Source organism: Zonotrichia albicollis, chromosome 3 (assembly GCF_047830755.1).
Source record: "Zonotrichia albicollis isolate bZonAlb1 chromosome 3, bZonAlb1.hap1, whole genome shotgun sequence".
Classification (NCBI taxonomy): Eukaryota; Metazoa; Chordata; class Aves; order Passeriformes; family Passerellidae; genus Zonotrichia; species Zonotrichia albicollis.
The window spans coordinates 47,374,609-47,400,569 of record NC_133821.1 but is presented as its reverse complement, the minus strand read 5'-3'; the positions used below and the strand labels follow the sequence as shown (position 1 = coordinate 47,400,569).

Here is a 25,961-nt window from a genome sequence, read left to right as displayed (position 1 = left end):
TCAGGACCCACCCCAAAGAGCTCACAATGTAGAAGTTACTTTCCTGATTCTCCCTGGGGCCACCTTGTGCTAGCAATCCTAAGACAAGCACAGCATGAGTTCATTACATGTTAGAAGTCTATACTGAAGGGATGCAGACGTCAGCATAACCTGCAGACAGAACACCAGTTTTTCATCTCCCTGACACAAAGCAGTGAGCTCAAGAACTGCTGGGAAAATCTCACCTCTGACCACTACAGCTACATTTTCAGTCTGTGAACAGTAACACACGGTGCCAATACAAGCTCAAACAGCTCTGCCACTGGGCTCTAGGAGGGCAGAACCAGAAGCCCACAACTTACAGACCAAGCTCTGAAGCACCAGAGGGCAATCCATGATTGTATCTCTGTGCAAGATTTGGCACCAAAATGGCTGGAAAGCAGCCCTACAAAAAGTGGGAGTCCTGGTGGATGAGTTGAACAGGTGTCAGCAGCATATCCTCACATGAATAATGCCAATCTCATACTGGGCAGCAGCACAGTCACACAGGTCAAGGAAGTGATTACTGCCTCCATCATGCACGCGTGAAACAACATGTCAAATACTGTGGCCAGTTTTGGACTCCCCAAATCAAGACAGCAGCACAGGGGAGCAAGGCCAGCAGAGGGCCACCAAGACTGCCAGAGACTGGACTCACAACATAAGAGGAGAAAGATTTCTCAGTTCTTAAAAAAAAGAATAGCTCAAGGGGATGATACTGAGATCTACAACTGCCTCTTGAGAATCTGTAGAGGAGGCTGAGCCAGACTTCTTGGAGGAATACAGCAAAAAGACACAGATAACAATAAATGCGCAACAATGGAAACTTCAACTATAAAAGGAGAATACTTTTTTCTCTTGAGGGTAGTCAAACACTGCAACAGAAACCTGCAAATACTGGAGATCTCCAACCCTGCAATCTTGAAAGCATTCAAAGCTCAACCGCACAAAGCCCAGAGCAACCTCTTGTAAGTCATCCTGCTATAAGCAAAGGGTTGGATCCAACTGCTTCATACTTCCAAACTAAGTTTTATCTCTGCTGTTCTTAAAAATGTTTCCTTAAAAAAAGTCAGGCAAGGTCTTTTTGGACAGAAGTTCAATATGATCAAGAGCTTCCATAAATTATTTTCAAATGGACTCCACACTTAAGCTCAAGTGGAGGGCTCTTGTAAATAAAGAGTTTTTCTTGCTCTGTCCATCTTTAGTACAAAACTATCATAATGGTGGTGGAAAAGTATGTCCTCCAGATGCTACTGCCACACTAGCTTCAAAAAGCCTGTTATAATCTTTTTTAGACCATTACCTGATGCACCATCATATTAACCAATCTTCAGAACCAGAAGTTCTAAAAAATAAATTACATGCAGTCAAAGGTACAAAAAAACAACTGGTTTGCAAGAGAGGAAATAGCCAAAAGAGCATTCTCTTCTACTTTACTGTGATCCTCAGACTATAGGAGTTTGCACAATTCAAAGTCAATCTGTACAGATTTGAAATATATATGTAAACATTTAACTTACAATTATATATTATACCAAGTAGGTATTCAATTTTCTATTATGACTGTCCTATGTTGTTGATTTCAGCAGGGTCACAACAGTACGTCCAGTTTTTCTTTCAGGCATGCTTTTTCCAATCTAAATTCACACTGATTTTCCATCAACTAGTTAAAATTGGGAAAAAATAGTTTAAACTGGAAAAAATACTACATCTTGGAATAGAAGTCAAAAACCAGCTTTACGACAACTGATAGGCTGACTAAAATTAGCAGGCAATACATCTGCCTGTCACAGCATGGGACTAGAGCCAGTGACCCAGGAGCACAGGTTTGGAAGGGACCTCTCAGTAGAGATTTCTGGGCACATAAGGCACACCAGTAAGTCCAAATCTGTCACCTGGAGTGTGTGTGCTCACCACTCCTTTGATGAGCTTTGTTTTGTCCAACTTTAAAGCAGATTTTCACATGTCGTCACCGCCTCCCTCCAAAGGAGGCTGAAGGAGCAATGCTGTGACACCTCAGTGTGTTACTGAGCTCCAGTTGGTTGATTCTGTACTCTTTCTGGTGATCATTTGCAAAACTGTACTAGAAAGATCCCTTAATAAAAAAAGTTCTGCTCACACAGATGGTAAATGCACAAAATCAAGCTGTTGGAGCTATCCTGTTGCCAACAAGTGAGAACACGAGATGTGAAAGGAACACCCAGAGTTACTGGAGAGCTATCACAGGAATTCAGGCCCACAAAGCATGCCTGTTACTGAGATCAGAATTCCCTACAGGTTCCAATAAGAAGCAGATTTTTGTTTCTGAAACACCACTTGTTTTCAATTACAGCCATCTATACCTTCTGCTAACATTTTTCTGAGACGAGACCTTGTACCTGACAGTATATCCATCTTCAGAGCACAGCTATGACAGACTTGCTGAATCCAGGATATTCCAGGAAATTAATCTCTCTCCAGCTCTCCTTCTGTTCAGCACCTTATTCTTCAAAAAAAGATATCTGGAAAGAAATAAATTAATTCCCTGCTTTCCTAAATATCACTGCCACCATGATCCTACGAAAGCATGCAGGAACACATCTTGATGTGTTGGAAAAGTTGCATTGCTATATAAAACAGAAAAAAATTGTCAGAGAATGGCAAAACAGAAGCTCTGTAGAGGCAAGCCTCCTCTAGGAGCTAATTTAGGTGTTCCAGGTTGGGTTCTGCCCTGGCTCTCACCAGTCCAGTCCTTGACTGCACAGCGGCAGTGTCCAGCTCAGCACACCCACCACACTGACAGTGTGGATGACTCCGCTTTCCAGGAGTGGGAACAGGAAAAGCCAGTCCAAAAGTTTCTGGGCAGTCTCACACAACATACAAGACCCAACATCTCCAAAAAGGAAAAACAGGAACTGTCTGTCTGCCCCTCTCAGTGTTAGAGACCTGACCTCAGAAAGATCTTGTCCTAATAGTCATCCATGGGAACTATCACTAGCACTCATTTCAACAGCTGTATCTAAGCATCCACCTTCTGCAGCACTTGATAGAACAGCTTTGGTTTGTGCAGTCCTTTTCCTCTCCAGCTCCAACACCTTCAGCCAAGGTTGCAGGCTGGCATTCTCAGGACTCCAGAGACTCGGTTTCCCATTTTCCCATGCCAATATCAAGCTGACTGAAAGAGACTCAGCTTCTTGTGATCTCAAAGAATAACAGTTCTACCTGAATAAGTCTCTCTACAGTTGTAAGAAAATCCTAGGCTGAGAAGGCTCATATGAGCAACAAAGCCCACTGCACATGGGAGCATGCAGAGGCACTTTGTATAGCAGGTAACAGGTGACTGGCTTTGTCAGTCCGAAGTTGCTTCCTCTGCATCTGTGATGATGTCTCATGCAAGCAGGTAAAGAGATTTCAGTGAAGCATAAAATAGGTATTTTCTAGAAATACTTTGAGCATCACAGCCCAACAACTATCATAGCAGCAGAGAAAAATATCAACTTATCTTCTTTTTTTTTTTTTTTTTTTTTTTTTTCACAGAGCCCTTTATCCCTGACATTATCCCAGGAAAGTAAGCCTTCTCTACAGGCCACCACAAACCTTCTGAGTACAGTTTTAGAGTGCTTAGAAGATGACAATTCTTTTTTTCAGGCAAGAACAAATTACATTATTTTATCTTTCTTCCCCCCCTTCATTTTTTTTAAAGTATATTTTACTATCCAATTTGGACAATTGGCCTTTATTGAAACAGAAAGAAAAATTCATGAGAATATTTTTGCGTAGAGGGAGGGAGAAAAAAGAAAGTACATTCTACAGGAATCAGTACTGACAAGGCAGGAATTGTCTGGCCTTTTGTACTGGTCTGTTGCACAGCTCTTTATGGGGCCAAGCAGAGACACCAGGTGATGAGTCCAGCTGGTCTGGAGAGGAAGGAACAGGAAAAAAAGCCTGATGATTTTACTGGAAATTTCCCCTTCATATTAGTCACTTCAATAAACCTTGCTTCACTGATAGGAACAGAACTGGACTCGAAGTACAAGGAAATACTAAAACTGGGTGGCAATTTCTCTGTTTTTCAAGACTGTGGATGTATTTGTTCCTAAAGCCCTCAGTGTGCTACCTTCTCAAAGAAGACACTGGCTTATGGCTTAGAGCTCCAAAGAAATTAATGTAAATTTCTCTTATTACAGAAGACACGTAGAAACCTAGTTGAGCTTGTAGATTGATCCACAGTTAGTACAAAGAATTAGAGTGTTTAGGAGGGAGAAAAAACCTTATAAAGGGGTTATGAGACAACAAATAACACTGGGAGTGTCCAATGATCTCCGCTCCCAGCTGCAGCTTTGGAAAGGAAGTGGCACTTTGTTGTCAGGAGCCTATGATGACTCAGGTGCAGAACTCTATAATCACACCACCCCTTCCACATTCATTTTTATAGTTTTGAAAATGGAAAACACAGGAAAACACAATTTATTTCCTAGTCCTGATTATCTTGCTCTGCAGACTAGAAGCAAGACAGACTACACCTTCCTTCAAAGCAAAAGCAACCTCTCCAAAAGCAACACCTCTTACAGGACAGAAACACCTTTTGTCACTGTCTTCACCTGAAAGTGGAAGGACAGCAGCAGTTTTAGGTGAAAACACCTAAAACTGCTCATATTCCACTTGACTACCACCCTCCTGTAATCCTTCCTCCCCCCATATCAAATGGGGTCTTGAAATAAATTAAGGTTGCGCACATCAATAAAAACAGTACAATTAGAGAAATTTCAGACTCACATTAAGTACTTAAAGTTCAGAGAAATAATATCAAAGGCTGGCTAAGTCACCAGCTACTAAAGAGGCAGAGAAAAAATTGTCTAACAAGATGGGTGTTTCCTCGCTGTTTATGGCAGTCAGATACAATCCTGAACCTCAAACACAAGCAAGCAGAAATAGCACAGACACACACACTTCTAACTAAAAGAGAACACATAATGAAAATAGAAAAAACCCAAACAGAAGCACCAAATCTTACTCTCCTCAGTTACACAATGTGTCAGAACTCCATGTCAGACTTGGTTCTAGGATAAACTCAAAAGGTCATGGGTGTAAATTAGGAATAATTCCTCCAAAACTAGTACAGCAGTATCATTCTAAGGAAAACAGAAGCTGACTGATATCATGGGACTGATATCATATTCTATTCAAGTAAGGAAATCTGGCTCATAAGTAATAACGGCCTAAGCATCCACTGAAATCTTACAGTTAAAACAAGAAGCTGCTTTAAAAAATCTGTGACAGTTTCCAAGTATGATTTTTTGAAAACATTTGCAAGGAACAACACTGTATAAATCTGACCTACTGAACTTCTTTGAGAGCAAAGAAAACACTTACTGTGGTTGCATTTGCTGAGTTAACCCAACAGGAGGCTTCTGCTTGATTGTGAATGCCATCTGAGCCATGGGGCCAGCCTTGGGCGGGACCTGCACCTTCTGGGAGAAGGTTTGCTGGGCAGCCTGCTGGGGTATGGGCCACGGGGGAACAGCGGGGCTCCGGCCTCCAGGGGAAGAGGTGTCTTGCACGCCTGTATCCTCACAGGAGCTCCCTTTTGTTCCTGGTTTGCACACACAAAGCTGGGGTCGCAGGCACATCCCTCCATTTTGGCACGGCGGTGCACAGTTCGCTGAGGAAAGACATTTTAAAAATTACCTGTGAAACAAAGCAGGAAGGAAAATGCAAACCCTCCCCACAATAAAAAAAGGCATTAATTGTTAATGTTAACTGGAGTAGGAGAAAGCAACATTGCTAAGCTCCACAAAATGTAATATACAAGTTGGTACAGCTTTTACTGATTTCTAGCACAGCAGACATGCACAGCATTTTAACAACTTCAAAGAGTAAAATGCTGGATCTAAAAAATAGGAAATACACTACTTAAATCATGAAATACAGCATTATTTCAAATCTTCCTCCTTTCTGCTCAGCATCCCTTCTCCTCATACTTTAAAAATCCAAACTGCATCTGATGAAACAATACTACACAGGTACAGAATTCTACTACTGATCCAGGCTGGGATTCATTTTACCACTATTTTAAAATCAGATGCTGCACAGGTATCCAGAATGAATCCCTACAGCCACATCACAAAACATTGCAGAGAGGCGTGAAGCAATTCAACCCCTCCCCCTCTAAAACCCAAACGGCATTCCCTGCAGTCCCCCACTGTAACAACACAGGAGATGGGAGCTGCTGCTACCTCGACATTGCTACACCTAGGAAGAAACAGACAGGTGCTTGTGATTATCCCAAACCAGCTTCTATAGGTTCTTTGTGCCATCAGTGAAAAGGGATCAGATTCTTTAAAACACACGTGGCCTTCAGAGAGGATTGATTGCACTGCTTTGCCTTGCTCTACCTAGTGACTACAGAGGGAGACTGAATAACCAGCCTAGACTCAACACCCAGCTTGTACACCCAGACAATGCAGTACCAACTCCACTCTGAATGAACAAGAAACTGGGAGGAGCAGCAAATCCCATCCAAAAAATAGAGGGAGGGAGGGAGGAAAGCAATAGCAACTGCTGACTATAAATACACATAATACTGCAAAGGCATGTCTACCTTGAGGATTTATTTTGGATAGTGAAATTTGCATCACATAGAGATGGCAAAACAAATTAATTATCTAAAGGACACAACTTAATATTAAAGCAAAAAAAAAAGTTTCATTATTCACATTAAAGATGGCATACAATGAAACATGTGTAAGAAAAAAATATGGCTGAGCTACTTTGTTCCTACAAACTAAGCAAATTTTTAATATTTTTAATGATCTTTTAACATCAACAAAAGTATATGCCAGGTGATAATTTTTTTACTAGAATAGCTAAGATAATATCTTGAACTATAACATGGGATTCTGTACCACATTCAGATACATCCAACTGAACAAAAATCAGTCCGCAACCCTGGCCCATGTAGAGTACTTGACACTTCAATCAAGTTCTAATACATTCTTCTATATGTAAAAATAAATTAAATGCACAAGAATATATATGAATTAACTCTTTAGAATGGGACTGCATTAGTTTGGAGGCCTATTTTATCCACAGGCAAATGTATCATATATACCAACTGCACACAGCACCAGAACTGCCCTGCAACTTAAACCTGAGTTCTGCATGGGGTTTTTTCACTTACACTTTTCCTCTCCATGTGAAAGTTTTTTTTTTTCTCATATATTTACCTTAAATGTATATTATACACCTCCCTGGCAACACGAAAGTATCATTTGCTCACTTCTACTGGTTTATTTTTGAGACTCTGTCTTGTCTATACTGGAAGACTGAAGACCATTTTTACTGAAAACTTGAGAGGGGATTTGCAACAAGCATATGCTGTAATAGATAAGCCAAGTCTTCCCTGGGCCTTATTTTAAATCTTAGATTTTGCTAGAAACAGTGAAAATTCAATTATATGCACATGACTGAAATAAATTACATAGTGGAAAATAAATTCAGGAGCCTGAAATTCTAATTAAATTTCACTGGCTTTGGAGAGACTCTTAAGACCAGAAGAGTGACCCCATCACCTGGGTCACCTGTGTGAAATGTGCAAAAATCACAGTAAAGAATTTGGGCCCAGTTGAGAGTGCTTTAGAAGAAATTATTTTTAAAAAAACAAGACTTTCAAAAGTCCCATTTTTACATTAAGAAAACATTCATATATTTGTGGAGATTTATGCACACGTGCCTATATTAACCTCTAAGTTTCTCAAGAAATTATTTAAAAACCAATGACTCAACACAGAAGTAAGCTAAGAAGACCACACTAAAGTCAGTATGAAAAAACACCCACTCTGCTAGGACACTGATTATGGCATATCTCCTCCCAAAAGTGAAGTAACACTGTATACATACACAAAAAGACAACCTTGGAAAGACTGCAACTCCTTTTCCTGTAGTTAAGAACCAAATTTGTGCTTCAGAAGCCTACAAAACCTTGAGTTTCTACTGATTAAGGTGAAGGCAGCAGTGAATTTAAAACTATAAAACTAAAACCAGAACCTGTTTTGAAATTACCTCATCTTTTTTGCCCACACAGCCTTGAACATTGTTACTTCACTGACAGTAAAGTAAACCCTGACACACATTACATGTACACGAAGCAAATCTTCTGCAGGACAAACTGCATTACTCTAACTGGCCTTTAACAAAAGAACCATCAGGAGTTCCAACAACTGTGCTATAAGACCAGTGACAACAGGTAAAAACCCCACCCATTAAATCTTCACAGCAATGAACCTTTTGACTGAGGTCCTTCATTAATGTTGCATAATAGAAGATCACAAAACTGGATAAAAGATCACGTTTTAGGAAAGAATTAAAATGAACATTTTAATTGACATAATACAGCAGTTTAGTGTCTAAAATGTTCAAGACAGCTGTAGTGTGCCAAATGAATGACCTAATTATTTTGTTTGAAGACAACAATAATGGCCCATAAAACTGAAAACACCAGAATTTTCCACAAAGTTAAGGTTCCAAAACCTGCAGCGTGGAAGTATTAAGTTCAAAACTGAAAAGCAGGCCAATATACTGCTGTTAAAGGCAATTGACTTCATCCTATTCAATTCAAGGAGGTCATGACTGGAAATTCAAAATGGAGCTTGGCAAAGATGCAAATAACGAGACTAAGCTTAGTGGGTCAGATTAAAGATCCATTTAAGTGGTGTTCTCCCTCCATTACTAAGGTGGGTGCTTAAGGACAGGGTGAGACACAATAAAAATTTATACCACTGCAGCTTTTATGAATTAGAGGCTCAGCAACTTCCTGAGCAAGAATGCTGGTTTTGTGTTTAAAAAGTCTCCATAGATTTTTCTGTCAGAGGTTGAGTGATCTGCTCTTTGAGCTACTTCGCTGCAACATCCAAAACTTGCTGTGCCATGGAAGTTGGCCACACTGAAAGGCCAGGCATAGACAATACAGCCAACCTTCCCTCACTTTCCACAAGTGTGCTTTGTGGTGAGGTTGACCTGGGCTGGATGCCAGGTGTCCACTGAGCTGCTCTATCAGTCCCCAGCTAGACAGGGGAAAGAAAATAAGATCAAAAACAACTCACAGGTTGAGATAAGGCAGTTTACTAAAGAAAAGGTTTGTGGGCACACAAGTAAAGAGAAAAAAAACCAGGCTTATTCTTTACTTCCCATCAGCAAGTGATGTTCAGCCACTTCCCAGGAAGCAGGGCTTCAGCATGCATAGGGGTTGCGTCAGAAGGCAAGCTTTGTAAATAACAAATGCCCTCTGTTTCTTCACCTTTCCTTAGCTTTTCTATCTCAGCTGATGTGATGCGGTACGCAACATCCCTTTGGTCAGTTTGGATCAGCTGTCCCAGTTGTGTCCCCTCCCAGGATCTTGTCCATCCCCAGCCTATTGATGGGGGGAAGGGAATGTTGGGAATCATTGCTGGTGCTGTGCCAGGGCCGGTCAGCAGTAGCCAAAACTCTGGAGTGTTACCCACACCTTTCTAGGTACCAATGCAAAGCACAGCCCCAGCTCAGCCAGACCCAATACAGTGGGGAAGGAACCAGGATTGTCTTGGGTTGGTTCATGTTTTAAGACCACGTAATCTGTATCTACTAAAAATAAAGTCAAGTGACACGTTTGCTTCAGAAGTACCTAAGTCACAGAAAGCCTAAAATGTTCATCCTTGTAATACATCTTTCCCTAATCAACCACTGCTCACCACTCTCTCAGACAGACTACTACTGGCTTTGACAAATGCATTTCAGGCCCAGCATGGTTGTACTTGTGATATCCTTTCAGAAAAGCAAGGGTAAAATAACATTAACATTAGGTTTATACACACCCCTTCCAAAACATCTTATGTTGGTTTGGGACTGATCTATACATACACACTTTTCAGTCCATGTGCTCATGTCATTACAGTTAAAGTGTATATAAATATTTGCAGAAGTAAGACCTAAAATAAAAGATTTATAATCGTTTCAAACCACATAAATATTTTAAAACTTCGACATATACAGCATGTAATTAGTTTCAATACATTCCAAATCAAGTATAATTTATTATTTGGAACCAGTAAGCATAAAATGCTGCCATTTATGGAAGGAGTTTAGATAAAAATTTATATTTTTCCCTTCAAATGAATCAAAATACAAGTACAACCGACTCCACTTACCCTAAAAATGTTTCTATTAAAGTAATATTAAACTAACGCTCATTCTTGGATTAAGATCATTACAATCTCATTCCTACGCTAATCACTTCACCTTCTCAAAAGTAACAACATATTTACAAGTTTATTTCCCTGTGAAGAACAGAAAACCACAAAATTACTTTTTTCAGTGAGAAACTCACAATTAACAAATTTAAATATGCCAAAAGTTTTCTGCACCCAAGTTTCTAGCCTTTTAGCTTCAGCCCCACCTTCCTTTAACAAGCAACTGCTGTTGGTTTGTACTTAAATGTCCACAAACATTTTTCAATGTCATTCCTGAACTTCTAATACTTCAACACAATTGCTATAACAGCAATTGTTGTGAGTCTTATGCTATTTCTAATGCACCCATCTACCATGTTTCTTTCTTTTTCCATGTGAAACTTATCTTTTTTTTTCCTCCTTTTGAGCACACATAATAGTTCAGCAGCAGTTTAAACAAATTTCATCACCGTGCACATTGGCACAGTATGTATCAACTTCTCCCACAGGAGTGTGTAAATCCTGTCAGGCACAATACATGCCAGAGGGCAAATAATAGAAAATACAGCAATTGGAAAGAGGATTTTAAGCATAGAGCTGTTTCAAATTCCAGCACAAAATGGCTGAGGAATGAAGCATGCATGAAGTTTACAGAAAGGGGGAAAACCAACACTATGACATGGATACATCTGTGCTGAGGGCAGAGTTTTCAAGTTTCCTTACATGCAACATAGGAACACTGTTAAAGGCATAACAAATATGCCTTCTTGCACGAATGCAAGATTTTTATTCCTCAAACACACGAGGAAACCAAACCAAAGCTCATCTTGGTTGAGTGCACATCCTAAACAAAAAGCTGTGATACAAAGGCACCTTTAACTCCTGCTGGGTTGAAAGACAGAGTGATGATCCCCCACCGATTCCAGAAGAAAAGCAGTGAAGTGCTTTCCTTGGAAGGCAAAATTTGTGGGTTCTGAAAGCAAAGAGGCATATTTCAGTGTGCCTCAGAAAAATCTGAATGTGGTGCTGACATCCTGAAGAAGAGCAATGTTTTTATAGAATTTCCTGTTCTCTGAACTACCCTACTGCTTAGCTCACCACTTAATTATTTGCTTTTACTCTGAATACCCTTTTAAGTATGAAGTCATTGTCAGGACTGAGGATGCAACTGGAGTCTAGAAACCCAAAAGTTCACTGAAGCTAATGCTTTTTTGGGGATCTAGTTCTCTATCTGGGTATCTCACACCAAAGAGGTTTCAAAAATTGAAAAGTTTACCAGAAATATATCCAAAAATTCTAAACATTCATTGAGAATGAAGGAGAGAGGGATTAGCAACCAAGGGTCATACAACCTTGTTGTAAAACCATTTTATTTAAAATAAAAAAGCTGAAGTTACTTTTATACAATCCTAAGAAATTACATTAACTGCACAAAACCTGTATGACCTCTACACTACTAATGGAGGTAGTATTGCAACCATCTGTGTCTTTCTGGGCAGGAACTTGTTTTTATCATAACTATATGGTCTTAAGGAATTCTGTCCCTAAATATATTTCAAATGCAAGCACGTGTTGGAATTCCTTGCTGTCCACTTCAAACCACCAGATTCATTCCCACAATGGCATGTAAACATGACCTCCAGGAAGGGAGGGAAACAAAAAACAATGCTTTTAGTATACATATTTCTTTTAAAATAAACACATAAAAAATCAGTTTCTCTCTTAACCTAATGGCAACATAATGTACTTTACTAATATTATATTCTATGTATCTCCATTGTATAATCTCTGAATGCCAAGACTCAGCAGAATTGAATAGCAACTCTACTCAAATACTTCTAAAGCTTAACTTCAGCAAAAGGATGCATTATTCTACCAGCAGCAAGAATGTAACACACTGTTTCATACTTGGCATTTTCATTCATGTTGTGTTTACTGGAGTTCATATAATATAAATATTTAAGACTGTACAATCTGAGAGGCATTTTAAAGTATTTAATTATAGGAGATCATAACTATGCATATTCTGACAAGACAAATATTTCACATGCTACAGATCCCTTTATCATTCCAGTGCCCACAAATAAAAATGAAAATTGTTCATTGCAGAAAGGACTAAGCCAAGGAAACCAGCAGATTCACATGTTACACACTGGTTTTGCTGCTTGAGTGGTTAACACTCCAGTATGCAATCTTTTTTAATTCTCTTAACATTTCTCAGTACAGTGCTTACTTATTTTGTTACAAAATCCTTCATCATAAATTTGCAGGAAACTGAACAAACTAAGACAAGCTCAGTAAAAAAGCAACTGGAAATATTTAACTGGATGCAGGACAACTGAAGTGTTACAAAAAAGAGAAAGACTAGAGAAAAACACTATTAACTACAGTAGAGTAGCAAACCAGTAAGTACAATGAAGTTTTCCCTAAATTCAACCAATTCTCAATAAGAGTGCACAATTCGGTTGAACTTCTCTGAAATTCCAGGCCTAAACTGCCATCTAGGGATAATAAAAACTTGACCTCAATTATAAAAAACAACAAATCTTGCCATAGGACACAAAACAATTTCCCACATGCAGGGATTACTATCTGCACTTGACAAAAAAAAGAACATGTCTAAGCAGACCTATTTTTAGCTCTGTATTTAAATGAACATCTCGCCCTTACTAAATGTAAAATGTTTCTTCCCCCTGTGTGTGCAGTCACGGATGTGGAGAAATGCTAAGGATTTGCTTGCTTTCTTTAGTCAATGCACAGGGTCTATTTTCTAGGAACAAACTAGGCTACATAAGTACTGCTGCTTTTAAAGGCAGAACAAAAAGCCAACTAAAGAAACCTCAAACCCAGCCCAACATCAGTCCAACAACTAACATACCAGTTACAGAGCATGGACTGATTTGGCCACCCAAACCATCAATAATCTGTTCACACCCAGTACTGCAGAGTTTGAACAGGGAGACAGTTTATGGAGGTGTGTGCCCCTTTCCATCTACCCTCCACAAATCCTAGAGCTCCCAGGCAATCCAAGCTTCCTTTAAGGCAGGATCAGTTGGCACCAGCAGCCCTTCAAGGGGAAGGCTGCATTTTCTCCAGGCCTCACAGAGAGCAGAACCCCACACCTTGCTACAGCCCTGCTGTTCCCAAGGCTGGGAGGCTCACTGATCCCAAACACAACGCCACTTTGCAGGACAGGAGGTGAGGGGAGCATGCTCCCTTCCAGCTCTTCCCTTCTCCAAGCTCAGGAAGAGAAGCTGTAAGGAGAGAGGTGTAAGACTACTCCTGTGAGTATCAAAGCATCACATCTGTGTCAATGCATCATTTTGTTCCTACACATCTGCAGAACCAGGCAGGGCACAACGGAAGGATGAACCACAGCTTTCCCTGGCACATACACAGCTTTCTTCTCCACTTCCAAGTTACACACTGAAAACAAACAGCCAACAAACTGAAAGGGAGGGAAACAATATAAAACCAAAACACTTCCGTTTTCTGTGTTCATTCTGATTCTCTATTAACAAGGGAAGCGTCAGGACTTTTTATCCACTGTAGATTTACCACAATTTTACTGCAGATCCTGCTTCTTTTGTTAACACTAACTGCTGCAATGAGCTGAACAAGTTCACCATCAATCTGCCATCTGCTCCAGCGTGAGAGCACAACATCTTGACAAGTTTCTTTTAAGGTTCTTTTTTTTCTGGCTCTGTCTTAATTCTATACACACTTGCAGTATTTGTATGAAACAGACCATGTACCATTATGAGCTTGTTTCCAGTAAAGTCCCCAGTGTCTCACAAAGAGAAGGCTGGGTAGGTTTCACTTCATACTAATTGTGGACTTAAGTTTCCTCGCCAAAATGAGGGAATGCCACATGGCATGGTCATGTGTAGCGGAGGCAGCAGCTAACAGCTCCCCCATTTCTCACAGCTGGGTCTCACAGGAGGGAGGTTGGCTGCCAACCATGGCCAGGAGACAGACACTGTGCTCAAAGTCTGCATTTCTGCTGGTTTGGGTCAGCTTCTACTGAAGCTGTCGTACCAACTTCACTCACAGAGGTTTGGTTTGTGTTGTGGGACCATCTTCAGGTGTGTGCACTCTGTTTCTTTTAAGGTGCAAAGAAAAAAATATATCTAAATAATAAAAAGCAAAATTCAAAACGTGAGCACTCCAAGAATTCACCTAATGTATTTCAGCCTCATATTGGTGTTCATTCCACAAGAACGGACTACACCTTGCCCCAAATAAAACACTAAGCCCTGAAACACACATGCCCTGGGCCTTAGGTCATCAAACCCAAAGGGTTTTGTCTGTAGATCTGCTCCATGCTAATGCACAAATGCTACAAGAATTTGGACCCTGTCATTCCATCCCCTTGCCAAGGGCAGTAAGTGAAAAATAAAGCATAGAAGAATTACTACCAAGGCCTAACAAGCGCCTTCCCACTATGAAAGCCCATTTCCTGTTCATGAAATTCAAAAGTTTTATTTACATATTACAGTAGCAAGCACAGCAAAGGCAAAACCAAGCTTCTCAAACATTTGGTTTTTCAACTCTGAATTGTTTAAAAACCACATGAAAGGATAGATAGATCAAAAAGGACTAATGTGTAGGTCAGTCACATGGGTCCAAGTAGTTTGTCTCTTTAAAACTCAGATATTAAATTTTGATTTAGACATAATTTGAAGGAGATTGGTATTGCTTTTACTGAGATGATGGTCTTAGAATGAGAAGAAACAACATTTGGGGACAGTATGTTATAGTTAGGCTTTGTATACACAATGTAAATAAACAGAACTTGGTAAAACTCAAAGCCACAAAACTGATTAAGCACAAGCCTCAGGAACTGGTTGTGACCAGAAAACCACCAAGAAGCACAGCTGCAAACATTTGAAGTACTCAGTTCCAATGATGAAAAGAACAGCTCTCCTGAATATCCCTTTCTAGGAGCTAAACTGAAGGCACAAAAAGAGATTCCAAGCAAATCACACTAAGATGTTTTGTGATCCAGAGTTTTACATCTAAACTGGAGGACTCACATATATTTCTAAGTTTCCAGGTTTGGATCCTAACCCTATTCCAGGACAAGACCTAAGCATGCAATCTTTCCCTCACGCTCCCCAAGAAATTCAGAAGCACAATTTGGAAGCATCTTAGGGCACACTCCATGCCCGTGATCTGGAGCCCCTGGCCACACTGTCAGGTGCCATGTCCTGAAGGAGACACAAAGCTGGAGCATGCTTACTCAGCCACAGCCAGAAGTGCAGCTCTGGAACTTCAGGGAGGAGGTGGCTCAAACTGAACAGCAGGCCACAGGCAGAGGCTAAGGAAATTCAGAAACTGAACAAAGAGGACCCTTCCTCGGGGCAAGTATTCACACAGCTTTCTAGTCTCCTGCCTCTACAGCAGCAAGTATCTACTGTTCTGTATTTTCCTATTCTGAAAAATAAATTAAACCTCTCTAAGTCTTCACTTAACATTGAGTCAGGCAGTCTTTCTTAAAAGAGTATTTTCAAGATAATCTTTTAATACAAAGAAAAAGTCAACAGACTGCTTTCTTATTTTCTGATGACCTTCCCAAAGTGCCCAAGGACATGACAGACAGCTCATGATCAAACTCATAGAATTCAGTCTAGTTTAAACACCAAAGTACTAGCCCTATGCACGGAATACATGCTTGCAAACACACAATACCTTCAGCTAAGAACGACTTAATACCCTTTTAATCTTAGATGACAATGATGGCACACCTGGGTTCTACAAAGACAGCAATTGATCTCCCTATAGGAAATTTATTCTGAATGTGTTCCTCCAAAACCCACTTCCTCACCTCTTTGCCCTATGAGCCTTTCTTACACCTTTGCAGTAAGGAACTCATGCCATTAAAAACTGCAGGCGCCTTCCATTTTTTTAACCATCCAGTTTACACTGAGGTCACTCACAAACAACTGCTATTAATACTCCAGACAAAACATATTATACATTTTACAAGGGGTTTACTACTACTACTACAAGGTGGATCTTCTCATTTATCTTTTTAAGATATCAGATTCTCCATACAATATGCAATTTTCTCTTATGTTCCCAACATGGAAAACAGCTCCTTGTACCATTAAGCAAACAAAACCAGAACAAGCAGAAGAGCAAATTTTGTAGAAGTAGTTTTAACTAACAGAAGTTTAGTAGTAAATAACGAAGTTGGAGACAACAGATTGCAACAGGATAAACACACATTTGGGCGGTGGGAACTCCTGATTTCCAGCAGAGCCCTTCCTGACAGTTGTTGTAACTTGTCTAAGACCACATTTAACCTATGGCTTAATTTCCATAAATGAAATAATAAAAACCCCACTCTCTAAGCTTTACTTGCCTTAGAGACATGTTACAGAGCTAATTAATGTTTCTAAAGAGCTCTGTTATGCAACAAGTACTAACAAAACATGGTGTCTCCAGCCTCAGTGGTATCTCATTACTGCACTTGCACAGATTATAACCTATGATAACTACGACTGGAAGACAATCCTTGTCCTAAACATTTTCACGTGCTTCTGACTTTCCAAGATGTTTACTGTTGTGGTTCAATTTTTCCCACCTTTGTCTTTACCCAAAGGTGGATGTTCTGAAAGCTTCAAAAAGGTTGGTTTTGATTGTTAGGCATCATATGCCCAGCACAAAGCAATTCTGAATACTTCTAACGCTGTTATCATTTAATCTTTTTAATTAAATTATGAAGAGCTGCATCATTCTAAGTCACTCTGAGTTTGAAAAAAGTTCTTAAAGCTTTACAACGTAAAACTGAAATATTAGGGACAGAGGGGGGAAAACCCTACATGTCTGAATTGGATATGGTAGGCACTCTCACACAGTTCACAGAAAGACAGAAGTTCACCTTCTGAGGAGTGTCAGGCTTCCAAGAGAACATGAACAAATGTAAACACAACAGGCAGTTCAGGTCCAGACTAAAGTTTAAATAAAAGTACTTACAAAGTTCCCTTGCCTCCTCCATCCAGATGCTGCCCTCTGACCTGCACAGAGACATTTCAAACACCTCCTGTGGCTGCTGCTGAGGGAAAAGGGACGTGGCTGCCACTGCTCCCAGCCAGGCTGCTGGGACGGGAAGGGAAAAGGGAAGGGAAAAGGGAAGGGAAAAGGGAAGGGAAAAGGGAAGGGAAAAGGGAAGGGAAAAGGGAAGGGAAAAGGGAAGGGAAAAGGGAAGGGAAAAGGGAAGGGAAAAGGGAAGGGAAAAGGGAAGGGAAAAGGGAAGGGAAAAGGGAAGGGAAAAGGGAAGGGAAAAGGGAAGGGAAAAGGGAAGGGAAAAGGGAAGGGAAAAGGGAAGGGAAAAGGGAAGGGAAAAGGGAAGGGAAAAGGGAAGGGAAAAGGGAAGGGAAAAGGGAAGGGAAAAGGGAAGGGAAAAGGGAAGGGAAAAGGGAAGGGAAAAGGGAAGGGAAAAGGGAAGGGAAAAGGGAAGGGAAAAGGGAAGGGAAAAGGGAAGGGAAAAGGGAAGGGAAAAGGGAAGGGAAAAGGGAAGGGAAAAGGGAAGGGAGCCTGGCTGCAAGAGCAGACCTCTGCCCTTCACCCCCTCTTGCTGAGGGTTCCAGGCAGGCTCATTCACACAGGTGCAGCAGAGCAGAAACACATGCTGCTTGTTCCTGCCTGGGATTACACCTGAGCTAATAAACTCGCTGATCAGAGCTGGCTCTCAGCACTCTGGTTCTGGAAGCACGATGCAGACAAATGGAAGTTGGCTCTGGAAAGAGCCAGTATGGGTCTGGGGTTTATTAACTCAGGCTTTGCACTGTGCAAAAGAATAAGATCTGGCCCTAGAGACTAAATAGCTTATTAAAGTGATACTGAGCCTGAACTAATAAACCCTGACAGAATCAAACCAACTTTGCATCAAGTCAGCTCAGGTGTGCCAGCATCTGTGGCACAGTTAATCCACTGCTGCAATAAGGCACTCAAAACCAACAGAGCCTGCTCTCTGAATTTTAAAAACTCACTTATAATTTTACAGGAAACAAAGGAGTTAACTGTTGTTCAGTTATAATTTTCTTTTCTTCTGAAAGGAACATCAGGAGCTTCCAGAAAAGGTGATATCTGGCTTTTATGACTGTGAGCTGAATCAAGTCAATGCTATCTCATGGTTTGCCTAAGTTACAAAACAGACAACTTCAGTACATTCAGTGCTTCCCTTGGCCTGCCAAGAGAGGGGTGAAACTGAGCAAATCCAAGCCAAGTGTATTATACCACTGCTAGGAGAAGTTAGAGAAGCATCAGAGCAGAAAATAAGAATATTTAATGCTATGGAGAACCTAATATCAGAGGCACAAAATGAGACAATCCTCCCACCTTTCCTTCTTTTAACTTTGTCTCTGCTACTCCATTCCTCCAGTAACTGTAAGAACTAGCCAAATAATTAATGGATTTAAATTAAATTCTACACAGCTATCACATAAAAATCCAATTTTCTGTCTTGGTCCTTACTGAAGACTCTAAAAATAAAAGGCAATAAAAAAGAAAAGTGATAAACAGAGAAATGAAAAAGACAAATCATAAAGGACAAAAAGCAAAGAAAATGACCTAATTTACAAACAAAAAAGTTGCCTGGAAATGAAAGTTACTAGAAGACAGAGAAAACGACACTAAGAAAAAAACCAAAACATTGAGTTTTGTTCAAAATAGCGAAAATAAAATTGGTTGACAATAGCACAGCTAAAATACATGTTTCACTTAATGTCCTGAAATTACTAAGAGGTTTAATTTTTTTATTAGTCTTTAAGCTAAGGTAGGCTTTTATTAAGCTCTGCAGTTAGCCTCAAAATATCACTGTAAGCTGAAGGAAAACATTCTAGTACTTGTAAGGTCTTAAGCAAATGTGACTAACCTAACACAGCAGTATGTGTTTGAAAATGTTAATTTAGAAGCATATCTTAAATACATGTCTAAATTAGTAGGTGAGGTTTTGTCTTTAACTACTGTCATAAAGTCTTTGCTTCTTAGCAACAGGTCCATGCAGGTCAAAGGTACTTGACCTTAGTCAGGATTACAAAAGTGATTGCTCCCTACTGTGAAAAATCCCACACAGGGACAAAAGCCATTGGGGGAAAAAAAAAAATCTCGAAAGCAGTGTTTACTCCGGCTCTCTCAGGAACAGCAATCTGTCCTGCTGACCTAGAGCAATATTCCCAGATCTGCCCAATCTCACTGAGACTCACAGGCGTTTCCTGAAGACATATGCCCTTCCAGTCTTTCCTGACCTCATGACATCACTCCAGTTTAGCCACTAGCAATCATTCTGAGTCTTGCCTAAAGTAGCAGAAATTCTTCCACTCTCTCATTAGAAAGAACAACAGGAGCATAGCAGGACTGGCTCAATCAGTGCTATTTTTTGCACCTATTTCATGTTTCTAGTTATCTCATTAAAGGTACATCACTCTACCGTCACCAAACCCACTTGTTTCATGTTGTTCAGCCCTTCAAAAATTCCGTGTGGTAACACACAGGACCATTCACGTGTCATGCTGGTGAAGGGACAGGGTGGGTAGATGGCAATTCCTTGCTCCCCACCTGTACTCCTCTGGTATATTCTTTACCATCTTAAGCACCCCATTCTAAAGTCTCCTAAAAACCAAGAACTGATGGGGAGGGGATGCTCACACATACAAAGCCTCCACAAAACTCTCTCCAACAATGTCACTGTGCTACAAATAAACGCAAGAGACACCCACAATTCACCCTTCAGCAAAGGTGAGTGTGTTCGGAAGGAGGGATTTAAGGATGGAAAGAGTGTTAGATCTGTCCCGTGGGTCCTGTAGCTCAGCCAGCACCTCTTTGCCCACAGACGATGCCAGACCCCACCACCTCGCCAGGTGCCAGCCCGGTCCCCTCGGGTCCCACCACATCTCCTGCCCCACGCCCCTCCCCGACCGCACCCTACTCACGTTTGATGCAGCGCTGGGAGCCCGTGGCCTTGCTCCAGCCGTGGCAGCACTGCCCCCCGCACACATTGACCCTGCGGGAACAGCAAACAAGGACCAGTGTCTGGCGGGGCAGCCCCGCTCCCCACGCCGAGCCGGGCCGCGGGGCGGGCGCTGGGCCGGGGACACAAAAGGCGGGAAGAACGAACCCTCCCGACTGAACTCGACGCCTCACGCCGGGCCGGGCCGGCCGCGGATTCCCGGGATAAGGGACCTGGCCCCGCGCCCGGCCCCACGTGCGCGGGTGCTCCGGGGCGCCGGGCCCGGGGCCGAGCAGGTAACGCGGGGCCGGGCAGGTAACGCCGCGGTGCCCCCGGAGCCCGGGACAGCCCTCCGCCCTCTCCCCCCTACCAAGGGGCGACAGCGGCCGGGATGCTGGCGTGGTGGGGAGCTGTGGTGTGGAGCGGGGGACGTGCGGGACGGGAGGGCGCCTTACCCCGTCAGCGGCTGCAGCTGGTGCTTCTGGCGGAGGGGCAGGGCGGCGCTGCTGTTGCCGTGGGGGCCCGGCGGCGCCTTGAGCCGCGGGCTGAAGCGGGCCGGCTTGGCGAAGGAGGAGGCGTGAGCGGCGGAGTTGGGGTGGACCTGGCCGGCGGGGCCCAAGCGGAGCTGGACGGCGGCGCTGCCCGGCTTGCTCATCCGCCGGGTCCGCTCCGGGGGGCCGCCGCCGTAGCGCGTGTTCAGCTGCACATTGAACGTGCGCTGCTGCTGCTGCTGCTCCCCCCCGAGGAGGGTCGGGCGCTGCTGCCGGCTGCTAGAGGAGCTGCCCCGGCCGGGCTGCAGGACGTACGTGATCCTCCTTAGCCTGCCCTTTTCGGAAGCTGCGAGCCCTGGTGACAAAAGCGCCCAGGCAGCGAGGAGGAGGAGGAGAAAGCCCCATCTGATCCGACCCATTTCCACAGCGGGAATCCCTACAGCCGGCGAACTTCGCGGAGCCGTGCCGCAAGGGTTTCCTCTCCTCCAAAGGACGCGGGGGTGCGTGCGACCTGCGCCCGCGGCGCGGATCCCTCCTCCGCTCGCTGCCCCTCAAACTGCTCCGGGCGGGGCGGAGGAGGAAAAAAGCCTCAGGATCCTCCCGCCCGCCCCCCAAACTGTTGGGAAAGTTCAGCAAACACTTCGCCCCGTAGAGCAGGAAAACATCGTTGGAAGAAAGGAAGCGGCGGGTGCGAGCCGAGCTGCGAGCCGGAGCGGGAATGGAGGAGGAGCAGCAGGGGAAGTGTGTTTGCTGGAGGGGGGTGGTCGCAATGGAGAGCAGATGTCTCGGTGCCGGAGCTGCCAGGGGTCTGCCTGCATGTGTAAGGAACAGCCCCGGAGCCGGTGCGGGCTGTTCCCAAGCCCCTCTTTAAGAGTTTCTCGGCGAGTGAGCGTGTGCGGAGGGGAGGGGGCGGGCGGAGGGAGCCCCTGCCCGGTGCCGGCCCCGCGCAGCCAATCTGGGCCCGCCCTCACGGCAGGGGCGCTCCCGGGCCGGAGGGGGCCCGGCCGGGCCAGGTGACCGCGGGCAGGGGTCCGGAGCTCGGGGCCGTGCGCCCCTAAGCCAGCCTCAGAAATACCCGCTGGAACCCGCGGGTGCCGAGCTGCCCTCTGCCCAGGACCGGCCCGCACGGCCCCCCGTACCTGTGCTTCGGCAACAGCTGAACCTTTCTGCTGTATTTCAATGGAGGTGAGGCTTTAAAGCCCCCAAAGCGTAATGTACGTGCTTCACTCGGTAGGTGGGGACTCGATGAAAGCGCTTACACACGTTTAAGGTAAGCACATCCCTCCGTCTCAGCCTGGTGAGAGTCAGAGGCTGCTCTTAGCAGGATTAGGAGGGACTGTATTGTTCCTTGTTTTTCTTTATGTTCGTAAAGCAGTATGTATTAGTAAAGAATGAAATACAAACCACAATTGTATACTCGTAATTAATGTATAAGCAAAACTGCCCACGTTTTTCTCCAGTATGTCTTCACTAATCTCACCCTTCAGCGCTGTAAACAAAAAAACAGAAGTTCACAATATAACCCGAAGGTACATCTTTTAAAATACTCAGAAGCTGATGCGTCCGAGCTCTTTCCAAGAAACTTTGTGGAGAATCAGTTTGCAAATCCAATAGCTTGGAATTCAGGTCCTCCTCCCAGGGCTCTCCTCTGCTCTTTTCCAGAGCTTTAAGGACACTGACCCCGGCTCCAAACTGACGAGATTTTGCTCTTAAATGCTCTTGGCACAGCTACACAGACAGAGAGGGGAGCAGGAGGGTTTTAGGTGTACTCAATTCTAGGCAAAAGCCAGTGCTGAGAGCACAACAGTCCCTTCCTCTTTAGTTCTCATCTATTTAAAACTGCTCAAAAATAAATAGATGTTTTAAATAGATGGGAGTTTGGAGCTTGCTATAGTCACAGTGTAAGGCATCCACATCAATGTTAAATGCTTCTGCTCCTGTGCCTCCAGTGGTCTGAATTGAAACGCAGCGTTTGAAAAGAAAATGCCACAAGTACTTGGGTATTCTAAATCCACAGTGGATTAAATGAGAATGAAACTCTTTGGTGCTTCAGAGAACAACTGAGATAAAGCCTAAAAGTTTCCAAGCCCCGGGTTGAAGTTAGCAGGGAAGATAACTGTGAGACCACTGCCTCTTCTCATAGCAAACATATACATCTATTGTCTTTTTAACTTGGAAGACATTCCCAGCAAGTGAACTGCTCAGCCTTCCAAAAGCTAATTACTGTGAATCCCAACTATGCTAACCGGTTTTGCACTATTTAGGGAACAGAAAAACACCTTGAAACCAGTGTGGGGAGGTGAGGACTGACTAAGTGGTGAGAAACTGACGTGGTACTCAGGATTGTTGCTCTGCACAAGGCCACTGTCCTTCAGAAGTTTTCCAGAATGAGATCGCAACTCTGTGTGTGGCTGGGTTTGTTAAACAGAGGGCAAAAGCTGCATCATTCCACAGCAGCAGCCAGTTGCTTTTAAGAAATGTGAGATTTAAGTCATGTCAAGCAGGGGGCAAATGTGGTGTATTACTGGCTACTGTACAGCAAGTGGTAAGGAACCTCAAGGGAAATACAGTCACAAAGGTGGATGCCTTGCATAGAATCACTGAGGTATAAAGCCATTCTTGATAAAACATTTAGTGTTATCTGAAATTAATTGCTAGAGGTCAAGCACTCCTCACAAATTTACATGGCAGATCTGATTTTCAGTGTTCTCCTTTTTTTTTTCCCCCTCTAGCAAGGAAATCCACACTTTTCCATTTGTCTGCTATCTGGTTTTGCTTCCTCCCTCCCTCCCCCTCCTTCTTCTCCACAAGGTCTTGGATGTCAGGTTTGGCTGCAGTAACACATCAGGTTGGCTGCATAAGTTTTAACAGCTAAAAGAGGACTTCAGTGAACCACCTCTGCAGACTAAATCTCAGCTCAAAATTTTTTCACATGTAGAAGTTTCTGCTTCCAAAGGACAAGAAGTTCATCCAGCACAGAGCAGCGTCAGCCAGATGCTGGCCTTTTAAAATCAAGCCAGGTGACTACTAAAATTCTGAGGATTCTTCAGTAAATGGTGTCACTGCTTGTGGGAAACCTACCCTGGCTGCCTCCCCAGCTCCTGTGGAAAAGCCACTGACTTGAGTAAGCAGTGACAAACAGGAATTAGGACCTCACACCACCTTTCAGGAACAGCCCTCTATTTGAAGAAGAGTTGGGAAAGCAGTTTGCACTGTTTCTGTTCTTGTCCCCTGTGGTTTGTGACTAAAGGGTGGACATAAGGAACATAAAGTTCCTTAGTCTGTACACCACCCTCCAGAGGGGCAGACCTCTGGATGCTCTGCTGAAAGGGTGAGGCTGAGAAGGGCAGAACTGGCTGGAAGGCTTGGAGCAGGACAGATGCAGGAGGCAGAACTGCTGCCCTGATGAGATGGCACAACTGCCTCAAGGTTTTAAGACTTAATGGACATGGGGAGAAGCCAGTTTGAGAGTGTGAGTATCTATAAGAAGGACCAAAATAGCATTGTTCAAACCAAAATAAAAGAACTGAACTGCAATACATGTTTTTGCTCAAGTCTCATGACTTTGGGGTCAGTCCCATGAGTTGAACGAGGAGGGACAATATTTTTGAGCTGTCAGAGCTGGCAGCACTCACCCCTACTGTTCTTTTCATCAAACAGCTGTTGCCCTGTCTCATGGAGGATGTGTTTGGTGCATTGGCTGCAGGGCAATGCAGGGACCTTGCAGGATGCTTCAGTGAGGGTGTGCTCTGTGTTCTGCTGGGGGTGAAGCCATCTGAGCACAGGTGATTGCTGAGCCAGCAATGAGCAGCACAGTGCCACCACAGCTCCCTGTGACTCCATGTCCACGTTAGCCAGGCTCTAAGTTGAATGATGTGTCCAGCTAGGGGGTCAGTAAACATCCCTGCGGATCTCATAGATCCACCAGGCAGCAAGTCTTGGCTTGTAAGCAGAGCTGGGTTGGAAGCTCACATTTAACATTAGAGTTTGACAAGGCTAAATGCTGTATTTAGCTTCAATTTTGGCTATTTAAGAAAACTTTTACAGTACTGTAGCTCCATTAGCTTCAGCAATATTACTTCAAACTTCTTTTGAGCTAAAGGAGGAGAAGCAGTCTATAATTTCTTGTAAGCTGAGAATCAGCTGGAGACCTGTATTTGCTCTTTTCCTTTTCTGTACTATACAATTATCTGAAAAAAAGTCCTGTATTTTGCAGTCTAAATTACACTTTAGCCATAGCTCTGTACAGGTAACATGACTCTAATGTGGAGAGTACTTCTTTTGAACAAAAGAAAACAGCTCAGTCTAACTGTCATCAGAGCAGGAAAAAGAAGTAATTGGTGTTTATTATGTCACTAAAGTAAGTCACATGTGACTCTGAATGCATATGTGATTTGCAGAGTAAGACCATGTAGATATAAGTATCATTTCTGCATGCTATTTTTCAAACAGAACTGTACCTTCCAACCCTGTTTGTTGTTTGTTCCTTCAGGCAGAAACTGCAATTACTCTACAGTTTGTACTAATATCCTGAGGCCTCAACTGTTCCTGAGTGTTACCACAGTATAAATATCATTAATAATGTTTCAGAAAAGGACACGTCCTGCTCACTCTATTCATGTAGGCACTTACACTCACTTCCAAGGAACTCAGATAGACAGAGTAGGCCTGGATGGATGTGTGAGGCTTTGGAAGGAAGCAGCTGAGCTTTGCTGTACCCATTCACCACTGGTGACCTTCCTTGTGATTTGGAGGTCTCTAATGACCATACCTGGCACATCCCAGTAATTCCAGGCTCCCTCTACATTACCTTGGGTAACTGGCCTTCTGCCTCCCCCTTGTTGGATTTGCTGGATCCAAGATGCATGAATGTGCCTTCCCAAACTCCTTGTCTGAAAGAACTCATGGTCTCCCAAGGCCACACTCCCCCTGGCACTGCAATCAGGGACTGCTGCATTAGGCCCTGTACACACAGCCCAGGTGACAAATCCTGCTGGCTCCTCTGACTGCAGCCACGGGGTCCTGAAGCAGACCAGCTCTTCAGGGGCCAAGGAACTTTTATGATGAGCTTGGCCCATTATATGAATTCACACCTTGGAGCAGTACAGATCCTGTGTGGCACTCAGTTTCTGAAGCAGACAGATTAGCATGCAGATATTCCAGAGCCACAAGTCTGGATGGGAAAAGAAAACAAAGTCAAGATAGCGGGGCTAGGGTCATCATTCCCACTGTGACTACTACCAAAAGAGATTGCAAGAGGGACTTGTTTTTTTCCCTTGCATTAAGTCACACTGAAAGTTGGCTCTTTTTTGCAAA

The 25,961-nt window shown here is 43.2% G+C and overlaps 1 protein-coding gene across 7 annotated transcripts in view; it reads right to left on the bottom strand.

Annotated features, from left to right (window-relative positions):
- LTBP1 (latent transforming growth factor beta binding protein 1) overlaps positions 1 to 23,390 on the bottom strand; it is a 188,828-nt gene extending 165,438 nt beyond the window's left edge. For 2 of the 7 annotated variants that reach the window (XM_074537316.1, XM_074537319.1), the window contains exons 1-3: positions 20,610 to 23,390; positions 20,138 to 20,208; positions 5,371 to 5,659 (exon numbers count right to left, since the gene is read on the bottom strand). In XM_074537316.1, coding sequence (XP_074393417.1) covers positions 5,371 to 5,659; positions 20,138 to 20,208; positions 20,610 to 21,064 — 815 coding nt within the window. In that variant the 5' untranslated portion in view covers positions 21,065 to 23,390. The remainder of the gene's footprint in view (positions 1 to 5,370; positions 5,660 to 20,137; positions 20,209 to 20,609) is intronic. The other 5 variants (XM_074537317.1, XM_074537321.1, XM_074537318.1 and 2 more) reach the window with 3 other exon arrangements.
- Between the last annotated feature and the right edge of the window lie 2,571 nt (positions 23,391 to 25,961).